The sequence below is a fragment of the Salmo salar genome, chromosome ssa03 (assembly GCF_905237065.1).
Source record: "Salmo salar chromosome ssa03, Ssal_v3.1, whole genome shotgun sequence".
In the NCBI taxonomy this organism is placed as follows: Eukaryota; Metazoa; Chordata; class Actinopteri; order Salmoniformes; family Salmonidae; genus Salmo; species Salmo salar.
The window spans coordinates 35001809-35021612 of NC_059444.1; the positions used below are offsets into that span (position 1 = coordinate 35001809).

At 42.9% G+C, this 19804-nt stretch overlaps 1 protein-coding gene across 3 annotated transcripts in view; it reads left to right on the plus strand.

Moving 5' to 3' along the window:
* The window catches only part of LOC106599958 (CDK5 and ABL1 enzyme substrate 1), a 31559-nt gene extending 13080 nt beyond the window's left edge, over positions 1 to 18479 (plus strand). For 2 of the 3 annotated variants that reach the window (XM_045714761.1, XM_045714764.1), the window contains exons 4-10: positions 606 to 683; positions 9923 to 10028; positions 10139 to 10298; positions 10851 to 10957; positions 13536 to 13642; positions 13890 to 14097; positions 15617 to 18479. In XM_045714761.1, coding sequence (XP_045570717.1) covers positions 606 to 683; positions 9923 to 10028; positions 10139 to 10298; positions 10851 to 10957; positions 13536 to 13642; positions 13890 to 14097; positions 15617 to 15757 — 907 coding nt within the window. In that variant the 3' untranslated portion in view covers positions 15758 to 18479. The remainder of the gene's footprint in view (positions 1 to 605; positions 684 to 9922; positions 10029 to 10138; positions 10299 to 10850; positions 10958 to 13535; positions 13643 to 13889; positions 14098 to 15616) is intronic. The other variant, XM_045714763.1, reaches the window with a different exon arrangement.
* Positions 18480 to 19804: the final 1325 nt, after the last annotated feature.

A 19804-nucleotide genomic window follows, 5' to 3' on the forward strand; every position in this document is an offset into this window, starting at 1 on the left:
CAGTCTGGACAGGTATTTGTACGGGTCTTCTGTCCCAGGAAGAAAATAGAAGTACATCTATGCTGTTGCTGTTTTTATTTACTCGTATCTAGCTTATCAGTGTGCCGTATACAGTAGCAATACATTGCCACAAGTCACTTTCTGCCTGTGACGTTGATATTAATCAATGAGTAGGCCTCTTATTGGGACGTCACCTCCGAAGGTATAAATCAGTGACAAAGTTTATTAAGCAGTGGTTATGCTTCTTTCAGGAGTGATTCAGCTTTACTGTTCTGTCGTTCAATGTGTTTACCTCATGTGCAGCTGATATTCTGATATTGTAAGATGAACAAGTTTGGTCTTTTTTAAGTCTCCTTAGACATGGCTAGTAGCCTCATTTTTAAAAGATCAATATACAAAAAATGCATAATTTTGTCCCCAAACCACTGACTACACATTTATCACACAACACATGTAAAAATAGATAAATACAGGATTTCATTTAGTTTTCTAAATCTTGACTGTTTTACTGCACACTTTTTTTCTCTCCATCTTAACCTGTAGATCTGAGTGTCTTTTTCAGAGTTAATTCCTAATTAGCATATTTATTATTTTTGTTTTTATAGGATAGTCCTAATCAGTGGCAGAAGATCCCTTTATAGTGTATTTTCTGTCCTGCCCTATCGAGATTGTAGCCAAGCAGGGTATGTATCCTACAGCATGCCATCCTTCTAACCTTTTGTTCCTTCGTTCCCTGCTTTCCCTCCATTCTCTCATGGTTCATTCCACCAATTCGGTGCCTTTTTTGAGAAGCTACATGGTTCTCGCCACTGAAAAAAGGGGATAACACACTTAAGATCACGTAACGCTTTTAAAACAGTTACCTGCACTCCAGATCGCCAAATCAGCCAATAGATTGTATGGGCTTACTTGTCTAGAACACATCCATCCGGCCTCCTGAGTGGCGCAGTGGTCTAAGTACTAGCTGTGCCACTAGAGATCCTGGTTCGAGTCCAGGCTCTGTTGCAGTCGGCCGCGACCGGGAGACCCATGGGGCAGCGCACAATTGGCCCAGCGTTGTCCGAAGGAGGGTTAGGGGAGGGTTTGGCCAGCAGGGATGTTCTTGTCCCATCTCACTCTAGCGACTCCCGGGCCGGGCGCATGCACGCTGACACGGTTGCCAGGTGTACGGTGTTTCCTCTGACACATTGGTGCGGCTGGCTTCCGGGTTAAGCGGGCATTGTGTCAAGAAGCAGTGCGGCTCGGCTGGGTTGTGTTTCGGAGGACGCACGGCTCTCGACCTTCGCCTCTCCCGAGTCCGTACGGGAGTAGCAGCGATGGGAGAAAGAGGTAAAAAAAAAAACACATCAATCCGTTTACAGTATATCTTCATGACCAAGTATGTATTTCGCTTAGATGTGCTCAATATAAGCCATGTACCAATTTTTTTTTAAATTCAGTTTCTCCTTCAAATACCATCTCGCAATGGAAAGGGAAGACCTAGTCAGTTGCACAACTGAATGCATTCAACTGAAATGTGTCTTCCACATTTAACCTAAACTCTCTGAATCAAAGAGGAGCGGGGGGCGTGTGTAATCGACGTCCATGTCATCGGCGCCCGGGGAGCAGTTGTTTATGGGGGTTTAACTGCCTTCCACCTCGCCTGCTCGGGATTCGAACCAGCCACCTTTCGGTTACTGGCGCAACACTCTTAACAGCTAGGCTACCTAAACTCTGTGTGTCTGTGGGGAAAGGGCTGTTGTTGCCATAGCAATGTACTCTGCAATCGCCTTGGCGGAGACCAACTCCAAGTTGAACTCGGTGAGATGGATTCCTAAATTGTTCCGGCGATTTTTACAGCCAATAAACTTGCTGATCTTGACATTGGAATTATTGTGTGCAGCTATGTTTGCTAGCTAGCTAGCCAGCCAGCCCAGAGAGAAAGAGCATTGCATTGTGGGTTTTGTAGTCGACTTTGCGCTGCAACAGATTTCCACACCGATGTTCGCATGTAGTTACGAACCTTGTTATAACAACAAATCACTTTTTTCATAAATTGTTCCGATTTATTGAATTTTCCATCTGGCTTATTTTAAACGGCACATTTAATATAACAGGCTTCTAATTCTATTTTGGTGCACAATTCCTACTTAAAATAAAAGGCACTCTTTTCGTGGAACGATCCTAGTCCTTTTTTGTTTCTGCGGATATAATCTCCTATAACTGGTACTTTATTACATTGGGAGGGTTGAACATTGTTAGATTGAACAATTTCCTGGACGTTTTGGTAGATACTTTTTTTTTTACAACAAAAAACCTTTTGTAAGTGATGAACAAGTAATTAATCGCACCCATTTTCAAGGGAAAATTCACTCAAATTATGCATTTTGCATCATCATGAAGTCTAATATCTTGGAAACCTTGACTGCTGACATGCAATACATTTTGGGACTGTATCAACAGTGGAGTAATGGAAAAAATACCAACAAATAGTTTTTGGGTGGATTTTCCCTTTAAGGCTTGTATCCATTTCCCTATGTTTTCATATAGTTCTATAGCGGAGGAGGCTGGTGTGAGGTTGTATAGGAGGATGGGCTCATTGTAATGGCGGGAATGGAATGAATGGAACAGAGTCAAACGGGGTTTCAATATGTTTGATACCGTTCCATTTATTCCATTCCAGCCATTACAATGAGTCCGTATTCATATAGCTCCTCCTTCCAGTCCTCTGGCCTATAGGTTGCTGTTGGCTGTGTCTCTAGATCTCTTTGGAAGAAGTCACGAACTTCAGTTAGTTTCATTCTAATAAAACACCGTTTTGCCCGTTGCAACCGTTTCTGGCTTTGCTGTTATCATGTAGACTGCACCTTTCCTCAAGTCATTGCTGCCGTCAAAGATTCCGTAGCATGCTTTTATCTCAGCACTCTCTCTGAACTTTGCATGCGCTTTGCTGCAACTGCATAACACACATTACAACATTTTCGGAGTGGACCCAAATGAACCATCCATAACAGAGCATTTTGGAGATTCTGTTTGGAGTTTACACCAGATATGATGTTTATCCTCCCTGTGTGGTTAGAGGAGATATTTTCTGGGCCTTGGAAGAGAAAGCCTGGCTTATCAGTAGTCCTCTTTCTTATTGCAACACAAGGTTCAGACTCCTACATGTTATGGGAACCCATAGTAGTCCTGAACACTCTCCGGCCTGGTATCCTCCCACCTGGCCTGCCTGCCTGCCAGTTCGATGGGGAAAGTGGCAGTGTTGTTGTGACCTACAGTGGGGGGAAAAAAGTATTTGATCCCCTGCTGATTTTGTGCGTTTGCCCACTTACAAAGAAATGATCACTCTATAATTTTACTAGTAGGTTTATTTGAACAGTGAGAGACAGAAAAACAACAAACAAATCCAGAAAAACGCATGTAAAAAATGTTAGAAAATAATTAGCATTTTAATGAGGGAAATTAGTATTTGACCCCTCTGTAAAACATGACTTGGTGGCAAATACCTTATTGGCAATCACAGAGGTCAGACGTTTCTTGTAGTTGGCCACCAGGTTTGCACACATGTCAGGAGGGATTTTGTCCCACTCCTCTTTGCAGATCTTCTCCAAGTCATTAAGGTTTCGAGGCTGACGTTTGGCAACTCGAACCTTCAGCTCCCTCCACAGATTTTCAATGGGATTAAGGTCTGGAGACTGGCTAGGCTACTCCAGGACCTTAATGTGCTTCTTCTTGAGCCACTCCTTTGTTGCCTTGGCCGTGTGTTTTGGGTCATTGTCATGCTGGAATACCCATCCACGACCCATTTTCAATGCCCTGGCTGAGGGAAGGAGGTTTTCACACAAGATTTGACGGTACATGGCCCCGTCCATTGTCCCTTTGATGCGGTGAAGTTGTCCTGTCCCCTTAGCAGAAAAACACCCCCAAAGCATAATGTTTCCACCTCCATGTTTGACGTGGGGATGGTGTTCTTGGGGTCATAGGCAGCATTCCTCCTCCTCCAAACACGGCGAGTTGAGTTGATGTCAAAGAGCTCCATTTTGGTCTCATCTGACCACAACACTTTCACCAGTTGTCCTCTGAGTCATTCAGATGTTCATTGGCAGACTTCAGACGGGCCTGTATATGTATTCTTGAGCTGATTCCTCTGGGCTGATTCCTCACCGTTCTCATGATCATTGCAACTCCACGAGGTGAGATCTTGCATGGAGCCCCAGGCTGAGGGATATTGACAGTTCTTTTGTGTTTCTTCCATTTGCGAATAATCGCACCAAATGTTGTCACCTTCTCACCAAGCTGCTTGGCGATGGTCTTGTAGCCCATTCCAGCCTTGTGTAGGTCTACACATCCTTGGAGAGTTCTTTGGTCTTGGCCATGGTGGAGAGTTTGGAATCTGATTGATTGATTGCTTCTGTGGACAGGTGTCTTTTTTACAGGTAACAAGCTGCGGTTAGGAGCACTCCCTTTAAGAGTGTGCTCCTAATCTCAGCTCGTTACCTGTATAAAAGACACCTGGGAGCCAGAAATCTTTCTGATTGAGAGGGGGTCAAATACTTATTTCCCTCATTAAAATGCAAATGAATTTATAACATTTTTGACATGTGTTTTTCTGGATATTTTTGTTGTTATTCTGTCGCTCACTGTTCAAATAAACCTACCATTAAAATTATAGACTGATCCTTTCTTTGTCAGTGGGCAAACGTACAAAATCAGCAGGGGATCAAACACTTTTTCCCCTCACTGTAGGTCTTAGTGCCCCTCAAGAAAGAGCTTGTTTTGGAGGAAGCGTAAGAGAAAAGGAACTGATCAACACAGAGAACACAATGGACAGAGAGAAAGAAGGAGCCATTCCAGGGGCTTAGTGAAGAGCATAACCGCTTCGTTTATGTGGCGTAGTCTTCCTAAGACTACGCCATACATCAAGGGGATTTAAAGAGCCCCTAGTTATATCCAATAGCTGAGCCCTGACTGCCTAATGCTGCCACAGAGGTTTTCGACAGCAGCAAAAGGAAATGTGAATTATTATGTGGATTATAATGAATGGATGTTTTTGTTGCGGTTGATAAAAAATTTTGTTAGGGAAAATCCAGTCTGAAATTTCAAAGTGGAAATTACAAACTTCAGAAGACTTTTTAAACCGCAAATCCACCTCAAGTTTTTGATTTCCTGCATTGCAGGAACGTTCTCCTGCAACAGGGTGATCAAATTAACATCCTACACCTGTAATTGACCATTGTCAGTTAAATAATGTCTTTGGATGGGTCTTGGGAGTGTCGCTACAGCAAAATACACTTTGACTATGTAAAGAACTGCCCAAGCTAAAATCCCATGCCTGTCCTAAAATGTAAATACTCAGTGCCATGTACATGACATTATGTCCATGAGACATACAGTGCATTCGGAAAGTATTCAGACCACTTGACTTTTTCCACATTTTGTTACATTCCAGACTTATTCTAAAATGTATTAAATTGTTTTTCCTCTTCTCAATCTACACACAGACACACACTACCCCATAATGACAAAGAAAAAACACGTTTTCAGAAAGTTTATTACAAATTAAAAACTGAAATATCACTTTTACATGCAGTGGGCTCCAAAATGATTGGCACCCTGACTGGCAATGCACAAACAATACTTAAATCAATATAAACAATATAATTATAGAGAAACTCAAAATACCAAATGTGAGAAATAATGTACTTTATTAATGTTTCAGTGGAACCAACCAGAATCATACAATTATTTAATACAAAATACATTTCACCAAAATCAAGGCTTCATAATTATTGGCACCCCTCATTTAGTACTTAGTGCAACCACCTCTAGCAGGGATAACAGCATGGAGTCTTTTCCTGTAATGTATGACAAAGTTAAGGAACACATTTGGAGGGATTTTGGACCATTCCTCTATGCAGATCCTTTCAAGATCCTTTCACATTCTTGGGTTTACGCTTATCAACTGCCCTCTTCAACTCAGCCCACAGGTTTTCGATTGGATTGAGGTCCGGCGGCTGAGATGGTCAAGGCAGAACATTGATTTTGTTGTCACAGAACCATTTCTGTGTGGATCTTGAGGTCTGTTTTCGGGTCATTGTCTTGTTGGAAATTCCACCTACGGCCAAGTCCCAGCCTTCTGGCAGAGGCAACCAGATTGTCAGCCAAAATTGCCTGATACTTTGTGGGATTCCTTATGCCATCAATCTTAACCAGTGCCCCTGGACCTCTAGGAATTAAAACAGCCCCAAAACATCACTGACCCACCACCATATTTCACCGTGGGTATGAGGTGCCTCTCCTAGTATGGATCTCTAATGACGCCAAACATGCTGATGCTGTATCTGACCAAAACGTTCAATGTTGGGCTCATCTGACCAGAGCACCTTCTTCCAGTCATAATTTAAACGATGTTTGGCAAACTTCAAGCGACTGCGTCTGTGTCTTGGGGTCAGAAAAGGCTTTCTTCTGGCAACCCTTCCAAAGAGCCTGTCGTTGTGGAGGTGGCGTCTGATGGTGCTTTTTGAAACCTGGTGACCCCAAGACGCCACCAAGGCCTGCAATTCCTTCACAGTGATTCTTGGGGATTTTGTTGCTTCTCTCACCATCCTCCTTCCTATCCTGGGGGGCAAAATGCATTTGCGTCCTCTACCCGTGAGGTTTTCAACTGTTCCATATCTTTTGAATTTTCTAATAATTGCCCAGACAGTGCTCAGTGGTATATTCAATCGTTTGTGGATCTTCTTGTAGCCATTACCAGATATATGAAGGTCGACGACCATCTGTCTCTTTTGAACTGACAGTTATTTTGTTTTCTTCATGGTGTTGGATGACAAAGGGATATTGCATGCCTTTTACCTCATTTTTATACCCTAGTGAAACAGGAAGTGATGTAATGGCTCAATATAGTTCCTTAAGACTTAGATAAACTGAAATAAGTGGAATTTAATTCCTGGTTTAATTTTGGTAGATGTTATTTACAATAATCTTTAAGGGTGCCATTAATTGTGAAACCTTGATTTGGAGGGCATTGAATTTTAATTAAATCAATAAATGATTTTGGTGGGTTCCATTGAAACATTAATAAAGTACAGTATTTCTCACATGTTGGTATTTTGAGTTTCTCTCTATAATTATATTGTTTATTTTTTTTAAGTATTGTATGTGCGTTGCCCATCAGGGGTGCCAGTAATTTTGGAGTCCAGTAAGTATTCAAACCCTTTACTCAGTACTTTGTTCAAGTACCTTTGGCAGCGATTACAGCCTCGAGTCTTCTTGGGTATGACACTACAAGCTTGGCACACCTGTATTTGGGGAATTTCTCCCATTCTTCTCAGCAGATCCTCTCAAGCTCTGTCAGGTTGGATGGGGAGTGTTGCTGCACAGCTATTTTCAGGTCTCTCCAGAGATGTTCGATTGGGTTCAAGTCCGGGCTCTGGCTGGGCCTCTCAAGGACATTCAGAGACTGGTCCAGAAGCCAATCCTGCTTTGTCTTGGCTGTGTGCTTAGGGTCGTTATCCTGTTGGAAGGTGAACCTTCAACCCAGTCTGAGGTACTGAGCGCTCTGGAACAGGTTGTCATCAAGGATCTCTCTGTTCTTAGCTCCGTTCATCCTTCCCTCAATCCTGACTAGTCTCCCAGTCCCTGCCGCTGAAAAACATCCCCACAGCATGATGCTGCCACCACCATGCTTCACCGTAGGGATGGTGCCAGGTGAAACATGACGTTTGGCAAACTCCAAGTGGGCTGTTATGTGCCTTTTACTGAAGAGTGGCTTCCGTCTGGCCACTCTACTGTAAAAGCCTGATTGTTGAAGTGTTGCAGAGATGGTTGTCCTTCTGGAAGGTTCTCCCAGACCTCCAGAGTTCCTCTGTAGAGATGTCAGAGTGACCATCGGCCCTTCTCCCCCGATTGCTCAGTTTGTCCGGGTGGCCCGCTCTAGGAAGAGTCTTGGTGGTTCCAAACTTCTTCCATTTAAGAATGATGGAGGCCACTGTGTTCTTGGGGACCTTCAATGCTGCATAAATGTTTTTGGTACCTTTCCCAGATCTGTGGCTCGACACAATCCTGTCTCGGAGCTCTACGGACAATTCCTTCGACCTCATGGCTTGGTTTTTGCTCTGCCATGCACTGTCAACTGTGGGACCTTTATATAGACCGGTGTGTGCCTTTCCAAATCATGTCCAATCAATTGAATTTACCAGGTGGACTCCAATCAAGTTGTAGAAACATCTCAAGGATGATCAGCGGAAACAGGATGCACCTGAGCTCAATATCGAGTCCCCTAGCAAAGGGTCTGAATACTTATGTAAATAAGGTATTTCTGTTTTTTATTTTTAATAAATGGGCAGACATTTCTGAAAACCTGTTTTCGCTTTGTCATTATGGGGTATTGTGTGTAGATTGAGGATTTTTATTTATTTAATCCATTTTAGAATAAGGCTGTAATGTAACAAAATGTGGAAAAAGTCAAGCGGTCTGAATGCACTGTAGAACTAGACTGTGAACAAGTCCAAGCTTCTGTCTGTTATGACTTTTTCCTGCATTTTCTCCATTTCTTGCCCCAGTTAGAGTTTTTATTGATTTACGACAGTGTTCATAATGACTATTTATGGCACCGTAGAATTCTGGGAACTTAGAATGCGTCTGGCTTCTCTTATGTTCTCTATCTGGTCCAATTCCACATTCCTTTCTTTAGAGCCGTCTCCTGTTGTTAATATTAAAAAGAACATCGTTTTCATTGCTCATTCTTGAACTGGAGGTCTCTTTTGTAACCTTGATAATTGTTAATAAAAAAAACATTTGAATACATTTAGGTTTGATCCTGCTTGTTTAGATATTGTTGTTTTATCTCTGTGAAAAGGCAGATTTTTTTTTTTGCCCCTCGTTTCTCATGAATTGATCCCTCAGCCACTTGACAAGATACTCTTTTGTTTCCTTCCACTACTGTGTTCTCTGTTTCATCCTTTGACAGACTGCAACCCCTGGCTTTCCTGGCTTGCTTAGTTTCCTCCCTTATCTCCCTCCCTTAAAGTTTTTTTTCTGCCCTGGGATCTTTGTGCGTGTGATGCATCTGTCAACAAGATTTTCCCATGTGCCAGATAATGCTATTTTCATCACAGCTCCACCTCAGACAGTCTGCCATCTAATCCTAATAACAATGGTCATGTGATGGCCATCTGTGTGTCATTGTAAAGCAGTCATGCTTGTCCAGTGGCCCTTTTCCTGCTATTGCAACTGGCCTTTCTGATAGGAAACTGTAACCACCACATACCCTTTTGTCAAATCAGTCTGGTGGAAGTCCATGAAGTGATGAACGTTTAATAATAATGCATTTTCATTTAGTATGAGTCAATGTGAAACCTTTTAGTTGGTAGATGGTTTTACAGCAACACTGGACCCTGAACGTTTTTTTTCTTCTAGAACATCTGCTCAAAGCTGTAACCTGACGGGTCATTTCCAACGACTGTGTACCACTGACACAGTTTCAGCTCAGTGCAGTACTACATGTCCTTCTTTAGTCAAGCATGTGACCCGCTTTTTATTTAGAAATCTAACGCGCTGATATGAAATGTAGAGGACTGGTGATGCAACGTCTGAGCTGCAACCGCCTGCATTCCTTCAACCCTACTTGGCAGAATGTTACAGTGTGTCCGTAACGAATCCACACTCTCATTTCAACCCTCGCTGTGTACTTCTTAAGATTCCAAATTCTAACAAAGATCCCCCGCCCAGTCAGAGATCGCATACAGGTAATCAGAGAATCTCATTGGGTTAGTGCAGTGCTCTACAAATCAATAACGAGCACGTTTTAACCGTGTGTGAAAGATGGAACTAGATGGACAGAGTTAGAGATGCCGAGGTGGAGTCTAGCCAGCAGACTGTTTGCCAGGGGGTGTGGGCTTTTATGGGAAGGGAATGTCTAAAGGTGCCTGTGCCCTGGCAGGGATGTGAAACTGGAAAGCGGGCGGCAGCGGCACCCCTCGGGCGGGGTCAGTGCCAAGGAGATGGTGATCGGGCTGGAGGGAGTGGAGCTGGGGGCCGACGGAAAGGTGAGAGAGGACTGGAGACGAACCCTGTGTGAGAGCCTGAACATGAGCGCCTTAATTAACAATAACGTGCTCTTGAAAATGTGAGTATGTCTCTCTCTCTTTCTCCATAGACTGTGTCGTACACCCAGTTCCTATACCCCACCAACGCCCTGGGCAGCAGTCGCAGGAACACCATAGACTCCGTGTCATCCTTCACTCAGTCTCGTAACGTCAGCCACCGCAGTCTCAGCCTGGGCCGGGCCAACAGCAACCAGAGCAGCATCGACACGGGTCAGTCACATGAGTGTGTGGATCCTCTGGAGTAGTTGTAGTGTTCATACAGGTCAGTGTGTGGATCCTCCATGCTAGAGAGAGGCCCTGAATATGAGTAGGCCTGTCAGTGGGTATGATACATATCACTATTCCCGAGGCATAACCATCCGCAGTGTGACGTTTTAGTTGAATCAATTACATGTTCAACATTGAGGGCTTCTATGCATAGTGACTTTACCCCTACCTACATGTACAAATTACCTCGACTAACCTGTACCCCCGCACATTGACTCAGTACCGGTACCCCCTGTATATAGCCTCGTTATTGTTATTTTATTGTGTAACATTTTTTCACAACTCTATTTTCTTAACTGCGTTGTTGGTTAAGGGCTTGTCAGTAAGCATTTCACGGTAAGGTCTACCTACGCCGGTCGTATTCGGGCGCATGTGACAAATCAAATTTGATTTGATTTGACTATGTAGTAGAAGAAGTGGAAAACCACTTTCTTGTCCCCAGTGTTTGTTTATCCTTGGCTCATTGTGTGACTGTGTCATTTTTGTCCCCTACAGGGAATGATCTGGGGGACTTGATCCGGGAGTACGACCCTAACCTGTTGGACGATCCCCAGTGGCCGTGTGGGAAGCACAAGAGAGTCCTCATCTTCCCCTCCTACATGGTGAGACACCACTCTGCTTGCCAGACCTGGGTTCAAACAGCATTTATTTTTTAAATACTTTGAGAGTTTGATTGAGCCTGCCTTTAGTGCCGCACGGACATGGTTTGTACTCCATTTGTGCCAGACAAGTTCAATCAAGCACAGCTAAAGTATTTGAAAGATTTGGGGCCTATCTTGTTTTTCAGATTATCAACATTTTTCTAAGGAAATAGTGGTCAGAGAAACAACCAACCGGCTCCTATGTATTATCACAGACCAGAGATGACAACAAAAGGTTCCAATTTTTTCCCCGGGGCCCAGAGTTTTTCCTGATCTGGTAACCTAACCAGATAAAACTGGGGTGGGGTGAAACCTCTGTCAAACTGCAGCAACCTTGTACTTGTTCATATGAATTATATTTTAAAACGAGACTCGTGGGGGTTTCCTCGACACAGAGACAACAATTCCAATAGAACTCACAGGGCTGACTTTGCTTCATGCAGGTTTGCATCGTGTATGCCTACGCAACTGTAGGCCTAATTCAAAATGAACTCGTTCCCTGTCACTATTGTGTTGATTTTGATTATTTCCAGTTAATACTTTTGGATTAAAAAGTTCTAGGTAGCCTAGCCAGTCCAAGTTTGAATCTAAACCAAATTTGATCACATTCACATTTTCTCCTATCACAAACAGATGAGCCTTAAATACATAACGTTACCATTTTATTGTAGGCTGTATACAGCTGCTGTTAGTAGCCTACAGCAGAGGTATTCAACCAGGGGTACCTTATTCTGGTACCTTCGTAATCTGATTGGTCAAGACACGCACAGAACCTGCAGCCCTCCGATGCGAAGGACAGATCAATTTTGCGTGAGTTGACAAATTGTGTCAAATCAGCCTAAAAAAACGGTACTTTGTCCCTATTTTTGAACGCTTTTGCGTCAATATTTTTTATTACACTTTTTTTATTTTTTGGAAAAGTCCTCGGGCAATGCCAGCTCGCCACACGTTTGCGCTTGGCTCTACCTCATACTGCATCAACTGAACTCACTGTAAGTCCAAAGACTCTGTCTGACCGTTCTAATCAGAAAGGTAATTGGCCCAATCCCTGGTTCAGCTCACACTCCTACTAGTCTGTGATGTGTGTGAATACACTCCCTGTCTCTCTATACAGTAGCGCTTTAAACAGCCACTTCATAACAGCTAGGGTGTGTTTAGAAATGGCACCCTATTCCCTGTATAGTGCACTACTTTTGACCAGGGCCCATAGGGAGTTGGTCAAAAGTAGTGCACTAAGTCGGGAATAGGGTGCCATTTCAGACTCACATCTAATGTTGTTTATCCGCTCCACTCCTTTTCCTGTGGACATACCTCACTGTTACTTAATCACTTTCTCATGTCCAGAACTTGGCAGGGGAACGCTCGTTTTGTGTTCAAATCAAAGCAACAACAACAGACTCCCAGTTCATTTCTCATTTGGCTCCGTTGGTGTTATCTGGGCTGGTAGAATAGACAGACCAGACGTGAAGTATTCAGTTAAGGCTAGACAGTTTTTTTTTTTTTTTTCTCTTCTTCTCTTATCTTCCTCCCGTTGCGAAACAACAATAGCTATTGTATTTACACTCGAGGAATGTGACCCGTAGATGCTGAACGTTTCACTGCACCATCAGTCACTGTGCTAATCTAAGCCTTTTATCTTTCTTGAACTGATCTTTCAAGTCTGCTACTAACTGTAGAGTGGGATAGAAATCATTTTAGTACATTTAGTTTCCTTTGCGGTAAAGGATATATCTCTAAATTTGTCCTTTCGTTTTAGAAATCCTCCCTCTAGGTCTCCCAGGGCCCACACTAGCCACAGATTTGCTGCAGCAGTCAAAGTATACTTAGAAATATTTTGGTTGGAACAAATAGTTTGGTATATTTTTGGATTCAGATAGGGAGGAATGCGAGTTTGAACAAAGCAAATGACTTGCCATGAGCCAATTTGGGCAATATGATGTTTTGATTATCGCTCTCCTATCGCATAACTAGATTCAGCGGGTTAACTACAGTTATCTCCCTAATAGATAGTCTATCTCCCTAAATAACAGGTATGAACCTCTGACCTGAAATAAAGTTAAATGGCTCAGTTAAAGTACATCAACCGAACATACAGAGCGTCGTAAACATTCTGGAATATTATTCTATCTTATCGTGGAACATGTACGGTGTCCCACCCAATTGTTACCTGTCTCCAGAGGAGGCTGGTGGGGGGAGCTATAGGGGGAAGGGCTCATTGTAATGGCTGGAACACGGAATAAATGGAACGGTATCAAACCTATGGAAACCACGCTTCACTTCGTTCTATTAATTCCATTCCAATAGCTCCTCCCACCAGCCTCCTCTGCCTGACTCCAATATCTCATCTGATACTCAACCACCTTCTCAATGAAACCCAACCCTGAATCTAAAGGTCACATCACCTCCCATAGTGAGACTGAGGCTTCTCTGTGTCCTCTTCCACATATACAATGACGTAACCCTTGTGCCATTTTACCGACAGCAGAGCTTAACATCAGAGCGTGTCTTCCTGACACCAGTATTTTCATCTCTCTTTCAGACTACGGTCATAGAGTACGTCAAGCCTTCTGACCTCAAGAAGGACATGAACGAGACGTTCAAGGAGAAGTTCCCCCACATACGGCTGACCCTCAGCAAAGTCAGGAGGTAGGGACGTCTATGCGAAACATACATTTTTAGTATGATGTTGAAAAGATCATTTTGTGTCAGCCTTATTTTAACCCCTTGTGGTTAATCGTTTCAACAATAGTTCCTGACAGACATTGGGGACACTGGTACTTTTGGGTTTTCTTTTTTTCTTTAGCATTGACCTCTCTGCATTTGTCTATTGTCGCCCTGCCTTCACCACCTTCCACCCCCTCCCTCTCGACCCTCCTCCCCATCCCTTCACCAGTCTGAAGAGAGAGATCCGTAAGTTGGCCCAGGAGGAGTGTGGCTATGAGGAACCCACCGTAGCCATGGCCTTCGTCTACTTCGAGAAGCTGGTCCTCCAGGGGAAACTCAACAAGCAGAACCGCAAACTCTGTGCCGGCGCCTGCGTCCTGCTCGCCGCCAAGATTGGCGGAGACCTCAAGAAGCATGAGGTCAAGCATCTCATAGATGTAAGTGTCATCCTCATCTCTTAGTGCGTTAGGCTTCGGCTCTGAGCAGCCTGGTGGAAACCAGGGGCGCTTTCCTGTCACGCCGACAAACAGCGATTCTGCACGGAATATACGATTGTTATATCATATGAATTCCTTAGATGTGGTTCCTTTTGAAGTTACACACTTTTTCAGATGTTATAAAGATATCGGCTGTTATGTAATCTGTGTAGAATCTGCTGTGACAGAAAAGCACCACATGACAGATGGCAAAGTGGCTAGCATAGGGATCATAGACAAAATTATATTTTTTGTAGTCCCTCTACACTGAGTTTACAAAACATTATGAACACCTGCTATTTCCATGATCGACTGGCCAGGTGAAAGCTACAGTGCCGTGAAAAAGTATTTGCCCCCTTTCTGATTTTCTCTTTTTTGAATATTTTTGAATCGGTCTCACATTGCTGTCGAGGAATTCTGGCCGATTCTTACGTACAGAACTGCTTTAACTCAGCGACATTTGTGGGTTTCAAGCATGAACTGCTCGTTTCAAATCCTGCCACAACATCTCAAATGGGATCAGGTCTGGACTTTGCCTAGGCCATTCCAAAACTTCAAATTTGTTGCTTTTTAGCCATTTTCATGTAGACTTGATTGTGTGTTTTGGATCATTGTCTTGCTGCATGACAGAGCTGTGCATCAGTTTCAGCTCACAGACTGATGGCCTGACATTCTCCTGTAGATTCCCAATTGAGATGTTGTGGCAGGACTTGAAACGAGCAGGTAATGCTTGAAATGCCACAAATGTCGCTGAATTACAGCAGTTCTCTATGCCAAAATTCCTCCACAACAATGTGGGAGACTGATCAACAACTACAGGAAGCTTTTGGTTGGAGTCATTGCAGCTAAAGTTGGCACAACCAGTTATTGAGTGTAAAGGGGCAAATACTTTTCAGACAGGGGCAGTGGGTGTTGCATAACTTTATTTATGAAATAAATTAAATAAGTATGCAATTGTTGTGTTATTTGTTCACTCAGGTTCCCTTTATCTAATGTTAGGTTTTGGTTGAAGATCAGATAACATTCCGTATCAAAAGTATAGAAAATTAGAAATGGGGCAAATACTTTTCATGGCACTGTATGATCTCTTACTGATGTCACTTGTTAAGTCTACTTCAATCAGTGTAGATGAAGGGGATGAGACAGGTTAAAGAAGGATTTTAAAGCCTTGAGACAATTGAGACATGGATTGCGTATGTGTGCCATTCAGAGGGTGAATGGGCAAGACAAAAGATTTAAGTGCCTTTTGAACAGGGTATGATAGTAGGTGCCAGGTTTACCGGTTTGTATCAAGAACTGCAACTTTGCTGGGTTTTTCACGCTCAACAGTTTCCCTTGTGTGTCAAGAATGGGGAGGGGACAACTCAATATTAGGAAGGTGTTCTGAATGCTTTGTACACTGTGTGTATTACAGGATATAGGAAGTAATAAAGTGGGTTAGTTTGTACATTTCTCATCTCCCTTTTTCTCTGATGTGTAGAAACTGGAGGAGAGGTTTCGTGTGAACCGGAGGGAGCTGATAGCCTTTGAGTTCCCTGTGTTGGTGGCCCTGGAGTTCAACCTGCACCTGCCTGAGAACGAGGTCATGCCACACTACAGACGCCTCGTCCAGACCTCCTAGCATTAGTGACCCATCAGGAGGAGCACCCACACCCAGCCCTCCTGATCCAGGACCAGGAGACCCACCCTACTGGACCACCCCACCTTACCGAGTACCAAGACCAGCTGGTCTCCCTGCAGCCTGGAGATCCATCATGGACCATAGTGTTGGAGATCCTCTACACGCTACTGCAGGCCACATTCATATGTACATTTTCAGATCGACACTTGAAAGCAGCCAAAGTTACCCGTATTCTTACTTCAACATTCTTCTCAGACTTTTACTTATCTTTCTTTAACACTATTTACACCTTCAAAAGATTTGGTAGCTGAAAGTTGTCCATAACAATTCATTTTTTTTGTAATCCTTGCTTGGCATGTTTTGGTTGCCTTATGATTGTCATGAAGAATGAAGCAAACCTGTCGCGTGGCCGATTTTGACAGGACTGTTATCTCTGTGCTTTTTGAAAAACGTTTTCCAGTCTCTCCTCACTAGAAGTGCACTTTTTGAATATTGTAGACATGGATACAGGCCATTTTCGGAGACTCTTGACTGGGTGAGGGGTTGTGAAACAAACTAATTCTGATCAATTGTTGACTCAAACCCCGTAAGGGAAGTTGATCTAAATGGCTTTCAATATATTTTCTAATCCATTTCCTTTTTCTGTTTACTAGCCACCAATCCCACTATCCGCATGACAATTTCTCGACGCAACCTTTTCGATTGCAAAATACTTACAGATTTAATAGAATTTTATACTGTACATTATTCAGTACATTTAAGTACTCTTCTTGTTTTCTACCTGTTGAGTGCTTGCTTTGGACATTATGTGAATGGGCCCACTTATCATTCAATGTGTAATCTCCTGTGCTCTACATTAGAGTGTATTATTGGCACGTTTCTAGTGCTTTACTGGAGTGGGTGGAAAGGTATCGGAAGTAGGGCATGATGTTGCCAATGCTACAGCTCTGATATTGAAACTGAACTTGAATTAGCGTCATAATCACAATATCTGTCATGACTTGACTAAGTGTTTGATATGGCAGGTGATCAATTTGTCATGGTCACAATATGATTGTGCCATCTTTTATGACGAGTGGTTCCAGTTCGAAGGTCACCGTTGTTAGTTTCCCAGTCAGTATTAAATAGAATGTTGTTGCCCTGCCCGCCTGTAGGGAAAATAACCTTGGCTCACAGCAAAAAACTTCACCTTTTTTCAAACACAATTTTCTTGTTGTCTGCTTGTTTTTATCAATTACAAAGTGACAGTTAAGAAAAATAAAACATGTCTAAGGATGACTTTTCAACATTTGCCTGCTCTCAAGCATTCTCACTACTTAGAAAATCGTAATATTGTAGGGCTTCCCTCATGCCCCTTTTCATGAAGGCGCTAACGTTAGCCACGTGAGTGCTAGCTAGCTACCAACCAGAACATTAAACTAGCCAAGACCAACAACACAAACAAACTGACTATAAAGCTACAAGTAGCGATTGGAGTTACACACGGACTATACCTGTGATTAAATGTTTTCCAAACAAATAGCTATGTGCAGCCTACTTGGACACTGGGTCCCCACAATTTCCGGGATTTACCTGGTTACATGTACATAAGCATGTACAGCGCATTCGGAAAGTATTCAGACTCCTTGACTTTTTCCACATTTTCTTATGTTACAGCCTTATTATAAAACTGATCCTCATCAATGTACACACAATACCCCATAATGACAAAGCAAAAACAGTATTTTTTTTGAAATGTTGGCAAATCTTTTTTTTTTTTTTTAAATGGATCACATTTATGTAAGTATTCAGACGCATTACTCAGTACTTTGTTGAAGCACCTTTGGCAGCGATTTCAGCCTCAAGTCTTCTTGAGTATGACGCTACAAGCTTGGCACACCTGTATTTGGGGAGTTTCTCCCATTCTCCTCTGCAGATCCTCTCAAGCGCTGTCAGGTTGGATGGGGAGCGTCGCTGCACAGCTATTTTCAGGTATGTCCAGAGATGTTCGATCGGGTTCAAGTCCGGGCTCTGGCTGGGCCACGCAATGACATTGAGACTTGTCCTGAAGCCACTCCTGCGTTGTCTTGTGTGTAGATTGAGGATTAAAAAAAAAAGTAATCCATTTTAGAATAAGGTTGTAACATAACAAAATGTGGTAAAGTCTAGGGGTCTGAATACTTTCCGAATCCACTGTACATAAGAATTTCGCTACACCCGTGATAACATCTGCAAATATGTGTTCGTGACCAATAAAATTTGATCGAACAACACAGCAGCTTTCCGGCACGTTTGTTATTTCTTCATAACAAAAAAATCTACGACGAAGTTGTGTCTTTTACAATGGGGGTCAATGGGAAAGAATGTTTTTCTCCAATTTGTGGGCGTGGTCGAGGGGAATTCCTTCATATGACATGAATAATGACTCAGAATATGCTAATGATATTTGTGACATCACAGCAGTGTTACCAAGAGTTTCTCTTGAAAAACAGGAAAGTGTTGTTTATTTTATGATTTATGATTTTAATCAGATTGTAGTCATACAGAAAAGATGGATAGTGCTGAAATCAGGGTGAAATACTATTGTTAGATGTTTTGATTTCTAAGCCCAAAGAATTTGTTGTAGGATACACACTTACGGTTTGGTAGAAAGCTCATGGTCAACAACACCAAAATACATATGTGTATGTTTGTAAATATACTGCCTTGCTTGTTCAATAAAAACAAGATTCCTGAAATGTGATTGGCTTCCTCATCATTTTGTGTCACTCTATTCTGCTGGCTGCTGATCTTGGTGAATTGATGTACTGCCATAACATAAGATATCATCTAGTTCCACTCTTAATATTTATTGCAGAGAACCAATCATCTATTACAATTCAAGCATGCATGATTAGACAGTGCATGTTTCTCATAAAATCCTACCCCCTTGACAACTTAAGGAGGCTTAGCCCCAAGTGTTAAAACACATTACATATCTTACTGTGACACTGGGTCTGTCACCTAAAAGGGGATATTATGAATAACTCGTAAATTAGACGATGAATGTTAAAGTATATCTCAGGGCTCCCGAGTGGCGCAGCGGTCTAAGGCACTGCATCTCAGTGCAAGAGGTGTCATTACAGACTCTGGTTCGATTCCAGGCTGCATCACAACCGGCTGTGATTGGGAGTCCCATAGGGCTGCGCACAATTGTCCCAGCATCGTCCGGGTTTGGCTGGGGTAGGCCGTCATTGTAAATAAGCATTTGTTCTTAATCGACTTGCCTAGTAAAATAAAAATATATACAAATATCCTTTGGCAGTAGAGCATTAAAAAAACTACTCCAAGTCAGTGTGACTATTGCCGCGTTCACTTGCTAGTCGGAACGAGGCAACTCGGAAATGCCCGACTTGCAAACTGGTTGTAGTTATATCAAAGACAGTACAGTATGAAGACAGGCAGAAACTGCTTTGCCGATAGACATTTTAAGTGATAACATGGCGACATTGGCTATCTTAGCTCATGCTGTAGAAACACATTATCGGGTCTAACGGTCGTCTCGCACCGAACTATGCATGTGCAGGCCATCAAATCAAAATCGATATAAAGTTGTTTTACGATGTTGGAGTAATAACATGTTCAACTAGTTCAGACATTGGCTCGAATCTAGGTTTTGCCTTTAGATTTCGAGAAAATTAACAACTAAGGAAGAATTTTACATCTCTCATTGACTTCTCAAACCCCGGCCTGGTCTGCTTCGTTAGCGTTCCCGGAAGTCTTGCGATATTGATCTTCTGGGTTTAGAAACTCTGTGGTTATACACGTGCCGGGTTCAACCAGTCAGAAATTTCAGGCTAGCAAGTGAACACGGAATAAGAAGGCCTGCCAGTGCTATTGAGTGCCCGGCTCTGTCCTACATTGAGCTCAGTGATCATGTTGTTGTGCCAGGCTGTGGCTCTGATGCAATCTGAGAGGAGGGTTTCTCATGGAGAGGGAGGGAGGGGAGAAAGGAAAATAGAGCAAACGGGAGGGAGAGAGTGCGCGAGATGGAGAAAGGGAGGGAACGAACAGGCTCTCTCGGGCCAC